A 21,435-nucleotide genomic window follows, 5' to 3' on the forward strand; every position below is an offset into this window, starting at 1 on the left:
CTAATTCTGATCTCTTGGTAAAATGTATAATCTCTCGGCTTATCCTCTGCATCTTCCTAGTTTCCATGACCATGCACAATTACAGATTTTAACAAACAAATTTCAGACAAAATATCAATTTATTTGATGTGATATATACAAATGCCCATCTGGAAAAGAAAGTAAATAAAAAGGCATTAGTCTGTTTTACTGGGATGCACCATAAAAAAACACTAGTTTTTAATACTGTAATAGACAAAATGAGTAAAGGAAGTATAGTGTTTTCTCGAACGTAATTAAATTAAAGCCTTGAAATTTTATGTCAAAATTTTATGCCAAAGTAGAACTTCTTTAATGCATTTGGGCCTAATGAACTAATCAGAATGGACTTGGAATTGGGGAATCCCAATTTAGAGGGAGAGAAAAATTGCATAATTTAATTTTAATACTTTTCTCTTTATGTCTACCCTTGTGCCACTCTCTCACTGTCTTAAATCAAATTGGGGAGAAATGACAACTTAACATGTTGTCTTCCAGTGCATGAACATGGTGTATCTCTCTTTTTATTTAGATCTCATTTAATTTGTCTCAGTTATGTTTTGCAGTTCTCATTATAAAGGTCTTGCACCTATTTTGGATCATAGATATGAACATAAAAGCTAAACTAAAATTTTTCCTGGGAAATCCTCATGACATTGGCAGAAGCAATATTTCCTAGGGAAGACTAAAGAAAAGAAAAAGAAAAGGAAAAAAGAAAAAAATGATAAATTGGATCACATAAAAATTTTAAAACTTCTGCTTTTCAAAATGATACCATTTTAAAAATTAAATGACATATACTGGGGGAAAAACAGTGTAATATATGTGTATCTGACAAAGGACTTGTGTGCAGAATACAAAAAGAACTTTTAGAACACAATAGGAAGGCAAACAATTCAATTTAAAAATGGGCAAAATATTGAATGGACACTTCACGAAATAAAATACACAAGTGACCAGTAGTAAATGAGAAATACGCTAAATCTTTAGTTTTAAGAAAAATACAAGTTAAAACTCCATGAGGCACTCATACACATTGATTACAGTGGCTAAGAGTTAAAAGAATGCCATTACCTACTGTAAACTAGAGGAAGGTTCAAATGGAATCCTCATACACTGCTGGTAAAAATGTAAAGTTGGACAGCCACTTTGGAAAACAGTTTGGTGGTGTCTTCAAAAGTAAAACATATATTTATTATATGACTTAGCATTTCTCCTCTCATATATTGACCCAAAAGAAATGAACACACTTTTCGCACTAAGATTTATACCCACAAGTTCATAGCAGTTTTATTTGCAATAGGCAAAAACTGAAAACAACTCAAATGTCCATCAACAAATGAAAGGACAAACTATGCTCTTTTTAAAAAAATATTTCTTTATTCTATCCCACCTTTAGGGTTATCGATGATTAGCAAGACAGATGAAAAAGTGGAGGAAGGGTATTCCAAAACTGACACCACGCTTATAGACTCAATTGGAAGAAACAGTATAAAATATGTCTAGCTACATGAAAGATATATGGTTTATTAATATATAATAAACATTGGAGCACCTATAGAAAAAATAATGTAATGATTTCATTCTCCTCTAATATCTAATCACTTACAAATTAATATCAGAATCCTTACTATGGTATAAAAGCTTATTCTTCTATGAGCTTTTATAGTGGAATACTACCCATCAGCAATAAGGAAATGAACTGCTAGCAAGTACAGCAACATTGGAAACCCTCACAAACATTTTGCTGAATAAGAGGAGCCAGACCAGTCTCCCAACCCAAGAAATATACTATGTACTATATAATTACATCTTATAAAATCTTAGAAAAGGCAAACTTAATCTATAGTTGACAGAAAAGAGTGAATTGCTAAGGCTAGGGGAAAGATATTTTTTTCTTTTTTTTCCCCCATATTTTTTTATGCCATTCAGGTACAGTTGTCTCCATTTTCTCCCCACCACTCCCCCTTGGTTTTCTTCATGTGTCCTTTATAGATGTTCCTGAGAACCCTTCGCCCTTCCCCCCTCTATTATCCCCACCCACCTCCCCTCTGGTTACTGTCAGTTTGTTCTTTATTTCAATGTCTCTGGTTATATTTTGCTTGCTTATTTGTTTTGTTGATTAGATTCCACTTATAGGTGAGATTGTATGGTATTTGTCTTTCACTGCCTGGCTTATTTCACTTAGCATAATGCTCTCCAAGATTTGACTCTAAAGGGACATAAGGGAATTTGGGAGTGGGGAGCAGAGATATAGTAAAGAGACATTGTGGAACTTGATCACAGTGGTATTTCCAAGGGCCTATGAATTTCTCAGCTTATCAAAATTTATACTTAAAATGGGTTAATTAATTACACATAAATTATACCTTAATAAAGTTTATTTATAAATAAACAACAAAATACATATTTCACCACTTACAAAAAATGTCCAGGGCACATTTGAGTAAGGGCTGTTGGCCTTGTGTCTGACTTGAGTTACACTGCATGTGATAATGGGACCTCTGCCATTTCCAGTTTGGGTTTCTTTAAAGGAGAATAAGAACTTAAAGACACCTGGAAAATAAGGTGAATGCAGAACTCTTTGCAATTTTTAAACTTTTTTCCCTAATATTTTAAAGGTGCTTATCCACACCTAATTGAACAACTTACTTTTTTTTCTATGCAAAGTATTTTTATGGATCTTTTCCAAAGCATTCTATTTATGTATTATTTTTTAAAAAATTAAAACATTTTTGCTCCTTTTTATTAATTTACATAATAGTTCTTTAAATAGCACAATCACAATAATATGTTCGAACGGTATGAGTAGGTTTGGGGTCCAGTGAGACTCGCTGTGGTAGCAGGCCAGAGCAGGGCCAGGCTGGGCTCACAGCAGCGTCGGTTGGGTGTGCACAGACAGGTGACTGAGGAGCTTCTGGGCATACACTGGGGTTCCTAGTTTGGCACGCACTGTCTGACATACAGTAAGCATTCAATATCTGTTTGAATATGGATTTTCTACATTATTTATCATGAGCCTTAAAGATGGGTAGTTTGGTGCTCTCAGTAAAAGTTAGATGTAATTAATTATTTTTAATCTTACAGGGGATTACTTGCGTTGTTCTTCTGTTCATTTGTGAACTCATTATAGAAGTTGGCAATTCTGTAGTTGGCATTGTATTTGAAATGTGAGTTCCAAAGGGCAAATCTGTCTTACTGCTCTTTCTGCTATGTTGGCCTATAGTATGTACTCAATAAACATTTCGTAAAAGCATAACTTAAATGTCTTCTGCCTTCTCAGGAGTCTTTTGAACAGGAATGGGTCTAAACTCAATCTCTAATACTTTTTTCAAACTTTTGAAGGTGGTAAATTTCTCGTGCAACCATTTCTAAAACAGTAAGTTCCTGAAAAATTATTCTGAGGAAATGAATGATACAGAAATGAAACTGATAAAGGGGCTTTTGTCCATCACCACTCCCCTCCACTCTTCTTATTTTGAGAATACAATATAGCTGAATACTCAGAACTCTTAAGGTTTAATTCTGGTTCACACTCTTGATTTACAAAAGAGGGATCTGAGGCCCATGCTGGTTAAATGACCTTTCCAAGGCCACATATCTATTGTAAAGCCAACCCCTAAATCCATGACTTCTGGCTCTCATTCTATTGCTTTCTCAACTACCCTTCTTGTTCCAATTTTGTTTTATGCCATGAATAACATCTTACACATTTAAAGATTTGTCTTTAATAGCAATCTTCCTCCCTTTTCTTGAATATACACCATAGCTCCCAGTTGTACCACCTGCACCGAGCTAAATTATTCCTCGGCATTTACACCTTGCGAATATTTATAGACCATCATCATGGCACTCCTTAGTCATCCTTCAGCTTCATTTTATGGACACAGATTGCTCCTTTAATCTTTTCATACAAGTCAGTCTCCATCGTCTCTTCACCATTTGTACAGTTTTACTCTCTAGTACCTATAAGAGAATAGTTTGATTATGTTCCAGATGGGAAGAAATAACCCCAACATGTTGGAACAGGGAACAGAAAAACACTGAATAGATGAAAGGAACAGTCTACAGGTTAATTAGTAGTATGGCCACAAATATGTGCACAGTTTTGTTTCAGAAATAAAGCAAGCTGTATTTGTTGTAACGATCTCTTCTTTGAACTTAACAGAATGCTGATAATGCCAAGCTGTGTTTACAGTCCAAATTTTTGTTAAAGACCTTCAACTTTGCATCCTCTATGTGCTATCTCTTGCCCAAGACAAACTACAAATAAGCACGTAGCAGGAGCTGATGCAAGAACCCATTACTGATCTTACCTGTTTTTGTGTAGTTTCCGTGGATTTACATGGTTTCTGGGAGCTCCTTGTGAGCCTTGGGAAGGGAGAGCCCTTAACTTATCTCGCAAGTCATTAAGGCACTCAGGTATTAGTCATACTGTAAAAATTAAATGTGTTTACTGAATATGATAATCTAAACATGGAAACTACATCAGTACAAGAGGAATCTCCCAGAAATACTTTGCTGACATAAATAGAATATGCCTATTGCCTGGTTTTCTTGTGGCTTTTATTTCTTAACTTTTATAGTGTTTCAGAGAATTGGGTCTTGAAGGGCTGTACAAAGATCACCATGGAGCAGATTCTCCTTACCTTCAAGCAGGCTTTATCTAACTTCAAGTTGCCTACTCATCTTATAAAACTTATCTTAGAATGAAAGATTGAAGGTGCTTAGAAAAACACCTTGATTCAGTGTATTCATTTTAATAGAAGGAGATAGAAAGTATATGTCCAGCCTGGGTACATGGCTTCTTAAAGAAATGCTCCATTTTCCACACTCTTTTATATGGTCCAGAAAGTGTTCCTTCAGTCTCAACCAAATCCTGCCTGTAGAACATTCTGGTGCCTGCCTTTGCTGCTCTGTTATGATCACACAAGGCTATAAGCTCTGTCAAGGTGAAATATGATTTCTAGTTGTGCTCTTATTATAAAACATTGGGCTGCACCTCAGAAATAACGGTAGCTAGTGGAGCTTACTAGAACTGAATTAAATTTTTCTACTTTCAAACCCAGTGAATTCTACTAATTTGGAGGTGGCAAACAAGGGGGACTATTTATTTCCTCTGCACACAAAGCAAGATTGTGAAGGGACTTATTCTCTGAATGAAAGGGGAGAAGGGAAAAGTAGGAAGCTTCTCATGTTTTATTCAGATGTTAACAAAGAAAATTGAGAAGTGTGTTTCCTTAAAATTGACACCATTTTTATCCCAAACATGCTGGTAAGTGATAGCAGATGACTGCGTAAGCTTCTTGAGAGAGAGAGAAAATTTTCCAGGAGCATACTCCCAGTGGGAAGCATTGCCTAAAAGTAATACACTAATCGCTTTCAATCTTGCCTATTTTCACATACTGTGTGCATACATACGTGTATTAATAACTGTTCCCAAGATGTCACTTCAGCGCTCAGAGAGCTCAGTGTTGCTATGCAAGTGCCAGAAATGGAATCGATGCAGACTGCAGTTTAGCAAGGAGGATTTTACAGACATGCAAGGGTGGGGACGGCCTGATCTCTCAGGCTCCATGCCTGGGTCTCCCTCTGAGGTCTGATGCAGCGTCATGTGTCAAATATTGATGATATCCAACTGCCTGCTCTCCTGAGAGGATAAAGGGCACTGCCAGTATTCTCAAGAAGCTTAGGTCCTCAAAATCTGTCTACTCACCTTCAGTACTGCATTCCACTTTGTGGATTTTGCTTAGGCAGTGCTTAGAATGTGATCTCTGGGTGGAAGCACCAGATTCATAAGTACCTTTTTTGCTCTATTGTGCATGTGATTTATGGCAATACACATAATAAAATTTATTGACAATGATATATATTGAAGTAATTTCTGGCATTTTATTGACATTTACAATTATGTATATATGTAATTTTATTATCCCAGTAGCACCTTGAGTGCCCTTGGGGCTGGGATTATTACTGAGGTACCTAGACCTGGCTTAGATAGATTAAGTAGCTTGCCCAAAGTCAAAGGTTATATATATAATAGGGCTAGGATTGGAACCCAGTTCTTTTAACTACAAATGTACTACTTACTCAAGTGGTTTTTATTCTTTAAAAAAATAACAAAATTAGAAACCTTCTATCAAGAAAATAGTATATGTAACTCCAATGTACAAAACGAATAAGTTCAGACCACCTTTGGTCAAATAGGGACCAGAGCCTGGCCTTCTCTGGCCCTGAGGTAACTTTTGCAAAAACCCTTCACCCTGCATTCTGTGTCTATTCCTGCGATTTTCAGAACATACAATGTACAAATGCAGCACATGCTCGGTGTTTCAGACTGAGATCAAATGGTTATGCTGGTCCTGAAGGTAATGGAGTTAATTTTGTTCTGGAGTCACATGGGAGTTAATCTTGTGGACTACAGTGTCCCACAAAATACCCCACTTACAATGAAATTTTACTTTAGGTGAGAGGAGAAATTCCTCATGCTCAAGCAACAGCGCCTGCTAGTGGGAAGAAATGACTACTTTAGGTGGCACGCCTGGGAGACGGTTTTGTGCCACTGAAAGAGCACCACACTGAGAGCCTGCAATCTTGAATCCAGGCTTCATCTCTGCTCTCGCTTGCAATAAGACTTAACCCAAGGCGCTGCCTCTCTCTGAGCCTTTGTTTTTGTGTCTGTAAAGGAAGTTGGGCTGGATGCTGTTTTTCACATGCTCTTACATTCTAAGACTTTTAAATACTTTTAACAATGTATAATAGGCATATCGGCATGAAGTACAAAACCAAAACCCAAGTAAGACTAATTAGCTTCTGTGGGACGTGCTCCCAGGTGAGAACATCAGCCATGTCTTAGTCCAACGCCAGGCACACAGGTCAAAGACCACTAGATCTGGGGCCAGGTGAACTGAGCTCCAATTCCAGCTCTGCTGCCTACCTCCCAAGTCATACACAAGGTTATTCTGAGGTTAACTCATTTGTCAAAATAGGGTGATTATCTTTTTTAGCTTTTAGTTATTGTAAGATTCAGATAAGAACATGGAAATTATGTTTTAAGTGAACTTGTATGTGAAATTTAAAAGAAGTTATGTTGTTAGTTATGACCTTTATTTTTCTGTTTTCGGTGGTGTTAGGTGAGAACGTACATTTAACGTTGTAAAGCTCTGTGCCAATGTGAGGAGTGTTTGTTAACATCATAGGGAGATCACGGCTAACGTGAGACACTGAAATTCAGTGGCTTTAGAAACACCCCCTTGAGTTACCTCAGTATCGGGTTTGCTCTTAAATAACCAGAGCATGTTTGCAAATTCCCCACCAAAAAGAAAACTAAACTAAACTAAACTAAAAGCATCCACACAAATTTAAAGATTGTTTCATCTTTGAATGGAGCTTGAGGGAAACACAAAATCCCACGTGGGACACCACACACGAGATTTGCATCAGAAGTCAAAAGTAATCATTGCAGCAGCAGCAGTTCTAACTTTACTTGTAGGTATTGATTTTTTTCTGTCAGCAGATCAATCATGAAATAAATTTTAAATCTAAAAGAAAAGATTAAAAATTAAGAATGGAAATCAGAAAATGCTCATGCATAAAAATGAATTTGAAAGAAACCTTGCTTTAGCCCAAATGGATACTGATATTCCTGTCAGGGATGTTGGGAGGTTTAGACAAGCTTCCTGCCAGACAGGAGTTTTTAGGAATTTTGGAGTTCTAAAGCAATAAGCAGGTTAGAGGGCAGGGCTGGAGAACCAGACTGTCTGGGCCCCAATTCCAGCTTCAGTATTTAATTCTGTGGCCTTGGGGCAAGTTACTTAATCTTTCAAGGCTGATATTTCTTCAACTACAGTAGAGATAATAATAGGGCCAACATCATGGGGTTGTTAGGAAGATTACATGAAATAGTACATTCAAATACTTAATGCTTGGCTAATAATATGTGCTGAATAAATATTGATAATTATCATCTATAATTATCATCTCTGTGGCATCCACAAAGTTTTTCAGGTTTGCGGTTGAATTTCTGGCACTAAATTCTATGAGTGCCATATTGGTAAATACAAATCTTGCATTGCTGTCTTGCAGATGCAGCTGCCCCTATGATCTCACATTGACCGTCATCTCTAGAGAAGGGTCCAGAGTGCGCCCCTCTGGTCCTAGTCATAACGAGCTCTTCCTTTTGAAGTTGTCCTGCACCTGCTGCAGTAGGGGGAGAAAGAAGTAGGGCCTGTACTAGGCACTTTGTAGCTACTACCTTCATTGAACTTCAAGGCAGTCGTCATCACCTCTTCTTGTTACAGAAGCTGAGAAAGGGTGACCGCTGTACAGGGCACTTTGTACAGAAGAGATATTCAGTCTGTTCGTTAAAGGGTTGACAGAATGGCATTAAGACCACCTGTCCCTCAAGGGCATCTACTTAGTTGCTTGTTTTGAAAACAAGGGACCTCAGGTTCAGAAATTAGGGAACTTGTTCAGGCCCCCATACCTAATGACTTAAAACCCATAGTTCTGTCTGATTGTGTTTACACTGTGTTATATAAAACTTTGTTAAAGGGTATCATTATCCAAAACCATAAGGCAATGTTGTTTTTTGTTTTGCACTTGTTGTCTGGTTTGGGGCTTGGTTCACGCTGCTTCTCCTGAGAACAGAAGTTGTCAGAAGATTATTGTCCTGGCTGCTGTGTATGTGTGTGTTAATTTGTTTAGTGAAGGTTGGGACAAGGGTCATGGTCCATGGGTTTTTCTAGTGCAGTTTGCTAGAATGTAGCTCATAGGGCCAGGGCTTCTGGTCATAGCCATCATTGCTTTCTAAGAATACCCCAGGACAAACGAGGCTTTGTGGAACACATAAACACACAGTTCCCTTCAGAGCAATTGTTCTCAAACCCACTGCATGTTAACATCGCCATTTCAGAGCTCCATCCCAAACCAAATAAATTGGAATCTCTGCAAGTGGAACATAGCTATCAGTATTTTTTAAAAGCTTTCCTAGTGGAAAGTCAGAGTTTGAGGTTCAGCACCTCAAGGTTTTCTCTGAAGGACCTTCTTCACCTGTAACGATTTCTCCTTTCAAGCAGATCCTGATGCTCACTGAGTGCTCCTGAGACTTGGGGGGTGGGAAGTGGGGGGAGAAGTGATGCTGTACTGCAGGCGTTCAAACTCAATTTCACCAGGGGCCACATCAGCCTCGTGGTTGCTTTCAAAGGGCCGAGTGTAATTTTAGGACTGTATAAATGCAACTACTCCTTAACAGTTAAGCAAGAGCTTGGCGCTGCTGCTGGGTAGAAACAAGGTGGAGGGCTAGATTTGGCCCACAGGCCTTGTGTTTGCCACCTGTGCTGAACTGGCTCTTCTTCTTCCCCTGAAAGTAGGAATGGGGCCCCCTCCTAGGCAATGCTAAAAGCATCAGAGTAACGATTGAATAATAAATATATTCGTAGGAAAATGCGTGCTGATTAAGATGGGCTTTGGAAGCCTGACCTGGTTCTAATCCCAGCTTCACTTCATTCTACCTTAGAGACTTGGGCCAAGTCAGTTAACTTCATGTTTCTTATCCATCAAATAAGGGTACATAAGTGTTGAGGGGGCTAAATGGAAGAATGCATGTGGAGTGTGTAGGGCACTGCCTGGCACAGAAAACAAAGCAGTGGTTTTCTTTTATATATTTGCAACTCTTCTTCACAATGCAGTATATTTAAGTCAGTGAAGCATGCTTCTTTGGCAACCCTATGTGGGACTCCCCCTCCAGTTTACCCCTTTACCTGAAGGTCCAGCCTAAGCAAGCACATATCTATAAATGAATCACCTCATGCTGACTTCCTTTTACCAACAGGCCACTCAGCCTTTACTTCTTCACATCTGGTTTGTTGCCCAGGCCTTGTCCACCCGTTCTCTCTGATAATCTGGATTTTTTTTTCTTGTTTTGATGTTACCCTAGCTCAATTTTTTATTTTGTACTTACACGATTTCTTATTTTGTACTTTAAATGTTTCTTATTTTTGTCTCTCATTTGTCAATGAACAAGAGATGATAAGTTCTCATTCACCCTGTTTCTCATGTCTACCACTGCTTCTAGTAAGGTAGCTGCCATTGCTCCTTTTCCTGCTGTGCGCGTGTGTGTGTGTGTGTGTGTGTGTGCGCGCGCTGTATAGGGAAGAGAAGAGAGGTGAATGGCTATCTGCCCCATCCTTCTCCCTGCTATCCATGTGCCCATTGACTCTGCAAGCATTTCTGCAAGGACCACCTAAGCAATAGTGAAGTAATATAATACAATGCAGGTATATACAAGGGTGGACCCCCCCAAAATGGAATTATCATCTGGAGGGTGAACCCCCCAAAAATGGAATTATCATCGGAAGGGTAGGCCACTTGTATTGTACTACAGGCTTGCCCTGCTAGGTGAGTGTTCTCGGAACCCGTCTGTATCAGTGTACCAGCTGGCATTGTTGTGAGAGGCTACGCTTGGCGTCAATGATTTTTTTTTGAAGACTCTTTCAACATATTTGCCCATTTGATAATGTGATTTATGAGCACACCTGCCCACACCTCAATGAGTGTTCAGCAGTTTTTGACCAAAAAAATATGGCCTGACCCCCATTCCCCAGCCTCCCTGTTCACCTGATCTTGCCCCGAGCAACTTTTTCTTTGTTTCCTCCGATGAAAAATGTCCTCAAAGGGAAACGATTTACTGATGTGGAAGATGTGAAACAAAAAACAGCAGAAGCACTAAAAGGCATCAATATTGATAAGTTCAAAAACTGTTTTGAGCAGTGAAAAAAACATCTTGATGGGTATATTGCATCAAATGGAGAACACTTTGTAGGTAATGGAAATTTAAACACATGAGAATAAATACACAATTTTTTATAAGTAAATTCCAGTTTTGGGGGGTCTCCCCTCATATATACAAGCAGAGTGACAGAACTCGATATGTCCTAGTGTCCAGCTTTTAAAATCTGATAAGGATTCAAATATTCACAAAGCTCAGTAGCACTAATCATGAGAGGCTAAATATTGCTACATTATTTAAAGACAGAGTCCAAGAAAATAATAATGACTAAATTTGATGCATGATGTAATTTGTGACACCACATCTTTACCTAAATGGCTGTCAATTGACATTCTCTATAGATTCCGTATTGTCTACAGCCATTGGTGACACAAAAGAAGTCTGTGCCATAGGAGTGCTTCTAATTAAGGGAAGTGCTTTCTCTGGCTTGGTGCTGGCAAAACAGTTTCTGAGAAAACTTAGCAGATTCTGTTCATGTAGTTATCAATGGGTGGAAAGGCATTGAAAACTCTTCAGACTAAGACATAAGGGAAAGTACTCTTGTTGGTGAAAAGCAACATATGTTAAAATGCCACAGAATTTGTTTTTTTTCCAGCCAACCCATTGTTACCCGTCTGCCTCAGAACTGTTTTGCATGCAGATGAAACCTGTTTGGGCGATACTTGTCAGCTGTTTTCCTGACAAGCAGTACAGAAATAGGCACCCTTGGAAAGTGGCTCAACTTGGCTGAACAGTAGAATCACCTGTAAGCTTTAAAAATTCCATCTTAGGACATCTGGTTTGGACCAACAAATTCAGAATCTCTGGATCAGGGACCCAGAGATCAGTAATTATTTTTAAATAGTTTTCCAGATAATTCCAACATACAGGTAAGATTGAGAATCACTGTCCCAGAACTTAAGCAGTTTAAAAACCTCCTCATTACATGCATTGATGCTGCAGGGTTCCATAAAATAAAAGTTCTGGCGATTAGAAAATGCCATCAGACTAGAACCTTCAGTGAATGTTATATGAGCCTGTCAGAAAAAGAGTGCAAACTTGTTCTAGTGTATTTTTGGACCTTCAGTGGAAAATAATTTCTGAATCAGCTTAATGGAGGCTGTACTTTAGGACAATATCTCCAGTTGCTATATACAAGGTCTGTCTGGAAAACATCCAACTATTGTTAATATAACGAGAAAGGTTTGCATGAGCATTCAAAATGACTCAGTGATTAGAACAGTGAATCTGCATCAAATTTTGCATTAAGCTTAAACATTCCTTCATGGAGACTATTCGGATGATTCAGGAGGCTTTCAGGGGTGATGCAATGAGTGCAGCACAAATAAAAATGTGGCACAACTGCTTCAAAGATGGTTGAGAATCTGTTGATAGTAGTCTACCTTCTGGAAGACCTACAACAAGCAGAATACCTGAGAATGTTAAATGTGAATGGGCTGCAATCAACAAAGACCAAGGATCCAGGTGATTCAGCCCCCCTACAACCAAGATTCGGTGCCCTGTGACTTCTGCCATTCCTCAAAACTAAAATCACCTTTGAAAGGGAAGAGATTTCAGAATGTTAATGAGATTCAGAAAAATACAACAGAGCAGCCGATGGTGATTGGGAGAACTGCGTGAGGTCCCAAGGTGCCTACTTTGAAGGGGACTGAGATATCATTGTGCTTTGTACAATGTTTCTTGTATTTTGTATCTTCTTCAATAAATGTCTCTCTTTTTGTAGTACATGGCTGAATACTTTCTGGACAGACCATATATATATATATATATATATACACATATACACACACACACACACACACACACACACACACACACGCACATGCACACATACGCACATATGTGCGCGCACACAATAAATTGGGGCAAGCTTTGTCTGTCTCTAGGTATACTTGACCATCATTTCACTACCCTGTTATAAACTTAGTGACTCAACTTTTGGAACAGGTCTTCTGGAATAATGTACAAGTTTGGGAGTACGTCACCGCTGATCACGGTGGTGCCAGCTCTCCAAACAGCTATGGGCATTTTTGGTCCCACCTCCAAAACAAGCATTGTGTGCAAAAGACAGTCTATGACCTATCGGTGTACTGATTCCAGGAAAAATATTTTTAAGTAACATTTTATTTTCCAATTATAAAGGAAATATATAAATTCACATTATGAAAAGAGAAAGCTGAAGCCATTAAAGTTTACAACTTGTATCCCACTGTTCCACCTCCCTGGCTCAACGTGTTGGTTGGCCTGTAATGTCACCCCCTACACACGCCATTGGTAAAAATGACTTGTTCAAAAACTGTGTAACTGTCCAGACTTGCTCAAGTACTAAGACTTCCATGAAGCCTTTCTATTTGTAAGAGGAAGTAAATCAGAGATAATGGGACAATCAGGAAGTCATTGCAAGGACCCATGAAAGATAATGAAGCCCAACGTAGGTAGCAGGCATGTGGTGGGAAGGAAGTATTTCAGGGGCCTTGCAGAGGTTGCTATAGTTGAGAGGAAAAGAGGGAGGAAGGAGTGAGAAAGACTCACGACTGTCTCCATAGTTGACAAAGAGCAACATATATAACAAGCAGTAATATACTAGCTCTTTTGCTGTTGTTGTTGTTGTTCAGGTGTGTTAATTCACTGACAAAGTTCCTCCCAGGTTGTATGATCCTCTTTCCTTGCATTTTTTTAAGTTACTGTGCTAAGCCTTGCCAACAAGCTCCTCATTCCAGCCTTGCATTTGAACTTGACCCCAGGATTCCTACTGGCCCCTAATCAACTACATTTCCTCATGCTTTGACGCCTGCGAGTCTGTACAATTCCACTTATTTTCTTCATTTAAAAGTGCTGTGATACTTGTCTAAAAGAAGAGCATTAAGAATGTAGTGTGCTTTCAGTGGTGTGTCGTGTAAGCCCCTGTAAGGGCAAGATACACTATGGCTGAGTAATTTTCTTTCCATTATGAATGCCTACCTAAAAGGCATATAGTTTGTAAGTTTTTGTTAATGTAGAAAAGGGAACATTCGGGCACCTTTACTGTCCTGTTGATGTGCAGGGCTATTTTTAATTTTTGTTCTTCGCTCTTTTCCTGTGCTTGTGATTTTGAAGGTGCCAGACTGCCCTCGAGCCCAGTGTCCCTGATTTCTCCCAAGAATAGGAAAAATACAGGAGGCAGAAGAGCTGGTCATGTCTGGGTCCAGCATATTAATCTGACCCACTCTAGAAGAATATTCTCCAAGGGAAGAATATTCCTTTATTCTCCATAAAGGAAAATTGTTCCTTATGAACATAGTTTATCTGCTTTCATGGCTGAGAAGACAAAATCTTGTTGTGCCAGCACCAAATCACTGCAGTGTTTTTGGATTCAGTGAGCCTTAGAAAAATTAGTTTTGTTTGTTTGTTTGTTTGTTTTCCATTCCCATCCATCAAAATTCCATCCTTTAAGGTTGGGCTCAAATGCCTCTTTCTCCACAGAAACTTTCCGGAGCCTTCTCAGATGTGATTTTCCTTCCACATTTCCATTGCATTTTGTCATGTGACACTTTCTCATGTGGTTGTGGTCTCATAATGACTGTACAAGGTACTGATTTATCTGATCATTTATGTGTGTCACACAGAAGCCAAATACAGTACTGGACAAAGAGTAGATACCTGGGAATGTCTTAAAGAGAATATGAATTCAAGGTTTGTCTTTTCATCTTGACCTTTAGGGCTCTACTCTGATCTTTCCATCTAATCAGTGATTGAAATATCCCCCAGGTTATCAAACTCTCCTTCTGCCATGTACGCTCAGACCCTTGGATTCCAGATGTTACACTTTGGGCAGCTGTCATCTGGATCATAATTGCTACTACCTCTGTGTGCCTCATAGACCGTCATGACCAACAATTGGTAACATTGGTCAAAACGTTTTTCCCAACCCTGGCTGGTGTAGCTCAGTGGATTGAGCGTGGGCTGTGAACCAAAGTGTCACAGGTTCAATTCCCAGTCAGGGTACATGCCTGGGTTGCAGGCCATGACCCCCAGCAACCACACATTGATGTTTCTCTCTCTCTTTCTCCCTCCATTCCCTCTCTAAAAATAAATAAATAAAATCTTTAAAAAAAAAAAAACAAAACTTTTTCCCCCAAAGTGTGGTGCGCAGGTCACTGGTAGTCCCCAGTGGACTATCAAAGAATCCATATGGCATCTGGAAAGGGAAAGAGGAATAATTAAAAATAATTTGGTTGATCTTGACTTAACAAATTTAAAATTTGTTGAATTTGAAGAATAACCTTCTCAGGAATCCAGCTTACTCTTAATAATCATCACATTCTTAAAAATTTCACATGTACCACATCACCTCTGTTGAGTGGTGTTTACTTAATGTGCAGTAACAGTGCCATTCAGCTCAGAGGATGGCCGTGCAGTTTGTATGGTTTTTTTCTGTTCTTAAGCCTACAGTTTTCATTATTACTATTTTGTTGCATTATTTATTCATATCAAGCAAAAGAGATCAGTGATTTGAATATGACTCATAGAAAATGGAAAAATAGTAACAAATACTACTTCTATTAATATTACACATGTAAATTTTAATGAACAGGCTCCTATATGTAGAAAATGAATCTGTTTATGCTGGGATGAGTGTGATGATTGTGCCCAAGCAGTTGAAAAAGAAAAGTTTAAGTACTAAGTATGATGACGACTCTTTAAAAATTAGACTCCATGGATTGCCTGTAGTCCCCAGTATGTTTTTTGTAATGGAGTGTTGTTAAATAGTACCATGAAGCTCTCAGAATTTTCACATCATGTTCAAACATAGCTCAGTGAACTTTCTAGTGAACTAGTTAAGTGTTGTTGTTGTTGTTGTTGTTGTTTCTGAACAACCACAAAAATAGTGCCATATGAAATAATCTACTTTGGTTACTAAAAACAATGAACATCCAAAATGTTAAACATACCTTTCTAAGGTTATACATCTTACAATAAAAACAGGTACAAGTAAACTCTTGGATAAATGTTTGCAAATTAAGCCACACTGTTTTGTTCAAATGTCAAGAACATATTTACTTAACAATATATCAGTTATAGTGGAAATGACTCTTTTTCTAACACCTGATATTTTTTATTCCTTAGGGTGGTGATGATGGGCTATACTATAAAGACACTCAAATCCTGCAACAGAATATAAAGACATACTTTTCAGGGCCAAACACAACTACAGAGGACTGGAAATATATTTGCCTCTTTTCTCCCAAGTTGAAACGTTTAGCCCTCCTATTTTTATGTGTGAAATGGTTGTCAATCCAATGTGACAGAGGACTGAGAGCAGTCTTCTGTGAGAAATTTCTCCATCATTCCAGGTCTGTGTTCAATCCTGATGCCCATGGACAGGCAGAAGCAAGACTGCATAGTGACTAAGCCTAGAGACACTGAAACAAGACAGTTTGAGTTTGAAGTTAGTTAACCATTCTTGTGACTCAGTTTCCTCATATGTAAAATAGGAATAATAACAGTACCTATCATGTAGGTCATTGTGAATATGAAATGAGTTAATATATAAAAAGCACCTAGAAAATGCCTGACACATATGGAGCACTAGGTTTGCTCTGGTTTATGTGGAAAAGCCTACAGATTCTTGCTGCCATTCCCAGCAGCCTGTAGTTACATAGTAGAAATAAAGGGTAAGAAGGGAAACTGAACGTGGATCTGACCTCTGACTCAACATCCCCATGACAGAGCCATGCATAGATACAGATTGCAACCAGCACAATGCCCCTCGCTGACATAATTTTTTCTTAAATTGTTTTATTGCTATTTAAAACTTCATGTGAATTTTTAAAAGCAAAACCTGATATCCATATGTGGGCTTCATGCCCCACAAATCAATGTAAGAATACAGAAAGTTTGCAGAACCCAGGGCCTTGGGGGGCTCAAACCCTGCAGTATGCGAAACTGTTGCAGGGTATAAGGATGTTCAAACTAAGAACAGACATGGAGGCAACGCCAACTGAACTGCAATGATTTAAAGATTGCCGAGTATGAGAGAGAAGAGCTGTGCTATGCATCCCTGGAAGACAGAATTAGAACTACTGGGTAGCAGTTAGAGTGAGAAAGCATTCCAGCTCAGTGTGAGAAAGAACTTCTAGCAGTCAGAGCTGTCTGGAAATAAAAGGGACGGCCTTTTGACCTGCCTGTCATAGAGAGCTGGATGCAAAGGTTTCACAACCAGGGCTTTTGTCAAAGGAGTTCAAGTTTGAATTTGGACCCTGTTCCCTCACAGTCTAACTGGGCATGTAGACTCTCCAAAAAGGAGAAAGGCTTTCACAGACAAGGCCCTCTGTTCCTACCATGCTGAGCCGTCTTCCTTAGATGTCCACGTGAGAGCAGAGTCAGGGCCCTGGCTGCGATGTCAGGAGACTTGAGTCCTGCTCTGTCATTTTCTGTGGAATCTTGGGCTATGACGGCCCACTCCTCACCCAAGTCCTGTAAAATTCCCATCTGCTGGCCGTCCAGGGGATAATGGTGACTCTCCCGGTGGTCTTGCTCATGGTGGTGATGGCGACAGCGGTGGTTCTGCTGCTGCTGCTGACATTGCAGATCTGCTCTCTGCCCCATGTTGTCTTCCACAGCAGGACCAAGTGTTCCTTGGTGTGTTCTTAACAGTCAATCCCTTTTTTCTTTCAGGCCGCTGTGCTCGCTGTGGGGAAAATGTGGTCGGGGAAGGCACAGGATGCACTGCCATGGACCAGGTCTTCCACGTGGACTGTTTCACGTGCATCATCTGCAGCAACAAGCTCCGAGGGCAGCCCTTCTATGCTGTGGAGAAGAAAGCCTACTGCGAGCCCTGCTACATTGTAAGTTCAGATTTGGTCCTCAGGTGCTTGGCAAAGATATTTTCTTTGGCAAAGGGCCAATCATTCCACAGAGCACATAGCCATCAGCTCTTTACTTTGCTCCAGACTTCAAAATATGTGTGCGTGTCAATTGGCATAGCTTAATTTTTCCCATGTGTTCCTATGAAGTCAGGAAGGTGTGTTGGGATGGGGCTGCCAAGGTGAGTTAGCGGTCTGCTGGGAAGACCATCACCCTGTGGGTTTCAAGCATAAGTGTACAAGCGAGCATGTTACCCTCTGAAGCATCAGAGAGTTTCCCAAGTGTCAACATCACACCTCTTCATGTCCAGTCTCAGCCTGTACTTGAAATCGTCAGTACTTGTTGAGGAATGTTACAGGGCTTCTGGACTTTCAGTGTTCGGTGTGCTTTCAGACCCCTGGCCCTTTCAATCACCTCTTCTATCCAGAAATTTTCTTATTTATCATGCTCAGAAGGTTTTCAATGATGCAAATGGGGAAACCTGTATTATAAACACCTTAAATGGGATGCTGACTGAGCTAATAATTGTTTTCTTTTTAAGAACACAACAACTATACTTTAATAATGTCACTGGGTGCCTAAAAAAGCTCATAGTCGCATTATCTTAGGTTTTTGTCAAGCTATTTAAGTCTATGCATTAAGCTATTGTATGACAGAGCAATTTAACGGATGAACAGAAATGTTTTTTATGTAAATTTCTTTATCCTTCTGTGTGATATTAATGTGCCTGTTTAACATTTGTTAGTGGAGAAAGTAGTACTCTTTTGCAAACCCGCAAAAGAGCTGTGGTTTGGCCCTCAGTGCCCAGGTATTTCAACATAAAAAAAGCTTTCGTTGTAAGACATTGGGAGTTATACATAACTTTGTAGATCCCCAAGTTTCAAGTTTGTTGCAGAAGTTTCTGGCCTCATTGGCATTTTCCAATCACCTGACAGCTCTAACTCATTGCAGCCCTGGAGATGTGAGCACAGATCTGAAAGTTCTTTAAGATTAAGATCTTGCAGGATTTGATGCTTTGCATTTCTTGAGTTCAATTTTATTTCCTTTTTCTCCCCAAAGGCAACTTAAAGACATACATAGCATCATTATAGTACCACACAATGTTACAGCTGGAAAAAAAACTTTTAAGATCATGTGTCTAAACTCTTCTCTTTAAGAAGTGAGAACACAGAGACAGAGAGGAAGAAAGTGACTGCTTATCTTTTATCATTACTGTCCAAGCCAGGGCTCTATTCGCTTGTTGGTACTTGTAGTCCAGTGTTTTTTGCAAACATCACGTAGTTTTAGTTTGTCCAGAACATAAACACAGATTTGGAAGGAGCAATTGCGTATTGAGGGAAATCGAGTGAACAAAAGCTTACCTCTGTAGTAAATAAGACTATTTCAAATATCACCCTTTGAAGTCTTTGTCAGAAAGAGAAAATCACCAAGTCCCAGCCTTTGTCAACAGATTGTGCAGACTGTCATACACAGCAACGACATTCACATCAGACCACCACTGTGAAGTCGTGGTTACGCTCTTGCAGTGAGCTCTGTGGCAGTGGGGTCAGCAGAGCCTGTAGAAGCAAGTATGTATGGCTGTGTGCCCTTGTACTGACCACAGACTGCTGTGTTCTGTAGCTCCTGTGTCTATTTCCCATCCCTTTTTGGACTGCCTGTTGATTCTTGCTACTATAATGAAGCTCCTGTGGCAGCCTCCTTCAGTTTTTCTTTTATCCTTTATGAATGAGAAATCATATAAACAATATGAGGAAACAATGTAATGTGATGTGAAGAGAACGGGCCTGAATTTGGTTCTGTCACTTAATGCCTTGTCTCCCTGGGAGACTTAACTTGATCTTTCTAAGCCTCAGTTACCTCATTTCTATATGGGGTGCTTTCAGGATTTTCTCCAAAGGTTTGTGAATGAGAAATGGGGCAATCCTGCCCTGGCCAGTGTGGTCCAGTTGATTGGAGTCTCGTCCTGTGAACCGAAAGGTCGCAGGTTTGATTCCTGGTCAGGGCACATGCCTAGGTTGCATGTTTGGTCTCTGGTGGGGGCACATGTGACAGGCAGCTGCTCCATGTTTCTCTCTCACATCAATGTTTCTCTCCCTCTCTCTTTTCTTTCCTTCCCTCTCCCTAAAATCAGTGAGTATGTCCTCAGGTGAGGATGGATGGATAGATAGATAGCTAAATTTTAGAAGATAAAGAAGAGAAATGAGGATATCCTTATAAAGTATACTTTTTTAACTCGAGGAATACTGAAATGAATGCTGTCCTGAGATTAATTTTGATGAGATTTCTGGCCTATTTAGGATTTCTGAATATAAGGACCTTGCATGTGCAGTGAGCTTCACTGGACTTTAGGAGATTGTTTTAACCTGTCAAATGTAGTGCTCTCCCATTTTAAATGCTTTGCCTGCTCTCCTGAGTGTGTCATGAGACCGAAGAGGGCCTAATCTTGCTAAATTTTGTGTTTCTGTGGTGTGCGGGCTCAGGTTTCTATCTCCATTCCAGGCACAGGAGCTTGTGATTCTTCGGGCTGCAGCTGTTCGCTCTGGTTGCCCAATAACTATGCTGTGATTATGATAAGGAGCACTATCTGAGAGGTGGTCGCATCCCTTGGAAGACCTGGGTGAATTCCAATAATGGAAATCCTCACCATCCTTTCGAATGCTCTCCCTCAGAAGAACCTTTAATTGTGATTGTTCTTTAATGAGCTCTATCCATGGTGGCTCTAAAATGTAATTTAATTCTTATCAGAATTCAGTTAAGCTTTACTCAAAGACCCTTGTTCAATATTGATTTTAGAGTTGGGCCCAGCCCTCAAGCCCCCAGATGGATGTGTTAGCATTTTAATTTCTTCTGAATTTTCCTAAGTCCAATAAGCTGCCACATTAGAAATGTGGAGTTTTCTTTTGTGGGGACTGGGAGAGCTGTGTGTGTCCCTCCTGGAACCAAAGCACTTAGAACAGACATACAATGTCATCCAAATGGCCTCTTGTTCCACCGGTGGAAACCGATGTCTGAACAGCATCCTGTACAAAGCGGAGAAAACCCAGGCCCTAGGCTTCCGTCAGCAGGTTTTTAGTTTAATCACTAAATCAGTATATTGAAGATAGTGGTTTATTTACTTATTTCTCTGTACAGACCACCCGTGTTTGATGGTTTGAGGCCAAGAAGTAAACTAATCTAATATAAATTCAATTTATTCTTGCTTAAATTGACCAACTTTAAATTATAGTTAAGTTAAATATGAACATAATTTTGAGGAAAACTGTACCAATAATGTCTTCATATTTGTTTCAATGATTCATCATATTTTTATAGTCTCTTAAATCCTTAATCATTGCACACACATAGCTATAATTAAACAAATTCGGTGCTATACAGCATTACAATTCTCTTTAATAATTTTATATATACTTTTATTTTTTCCTATCAATTGACTTCATATAAATATGTATATGGTTGTCCATGGTTAATAATTATTATTTTTAGCTTTTTATGTATTTAGTTCTACATTATGTTTACACACTAAGTTTTAAAGCCACTTGCACTAGAAAAGTATTGGGCATGTTCTAGTCTTTCAGTATTGTAGATAACTTGCCTATAAGTAACTAAAATTTCCATATAATTTTATTTTGATTTACTTTATTAGCATAATTTTTTTTATTTATATTACACAGTTTAGAAAGATTTTTTAGTTTACAGAACCATCACAGTAATGAAGCAATATGTTAAACTATGACCTATCAACTATTGAAAAGTTTATATTTATTTGGAATCAATTTAATAAG

General features: G+C 39.1%; 1 protein-coding gene across 7 annotated transcripts in view; it reads left to right on the plus strand.

The window, feature by feature from the left end:
* Positions 1–21,435, plus strand: part of LOC123826937 (LIM domain containing preferred translocation partner in lipoma) — a 634,789-nt gene that overhangs the window by 502,853 nt on the left and 110,501 nt on the right. For all 7 annotated transcript variants that reach the window (XM_045851156.1, XM_045851152.1, XM_045851157.1 and 4 more), the window contains one exon: positions 17,465–17,634. In XM_045851156.1, coding sequence (XP_045707112.1) covers positions 17,465–17,634 — 170 coding nt within the window. The remainder of the gene's footprint in view (positions 1–17,464; positions 17,635–21,435) is intronic.

The sequence above is a fragment of the Phyllostomus hastatus genome, unplaced genomic scaffold (genome assembly GCF_019186645.2).
Source record: "Phyllostomus hastatus isolate PE091 unplaced genomic scaffold, TTU_PhHast_1.1 phas_contig_86, whole genome shotgun sequence".
Taxonomy (NCBI): domain Eukaryota; kingdom Metazoa; phylum Chordata; class Mammalia; order Chiroptera; family Phyllostomidae; genus Phyllostomus; species Phyllostomus hastatus.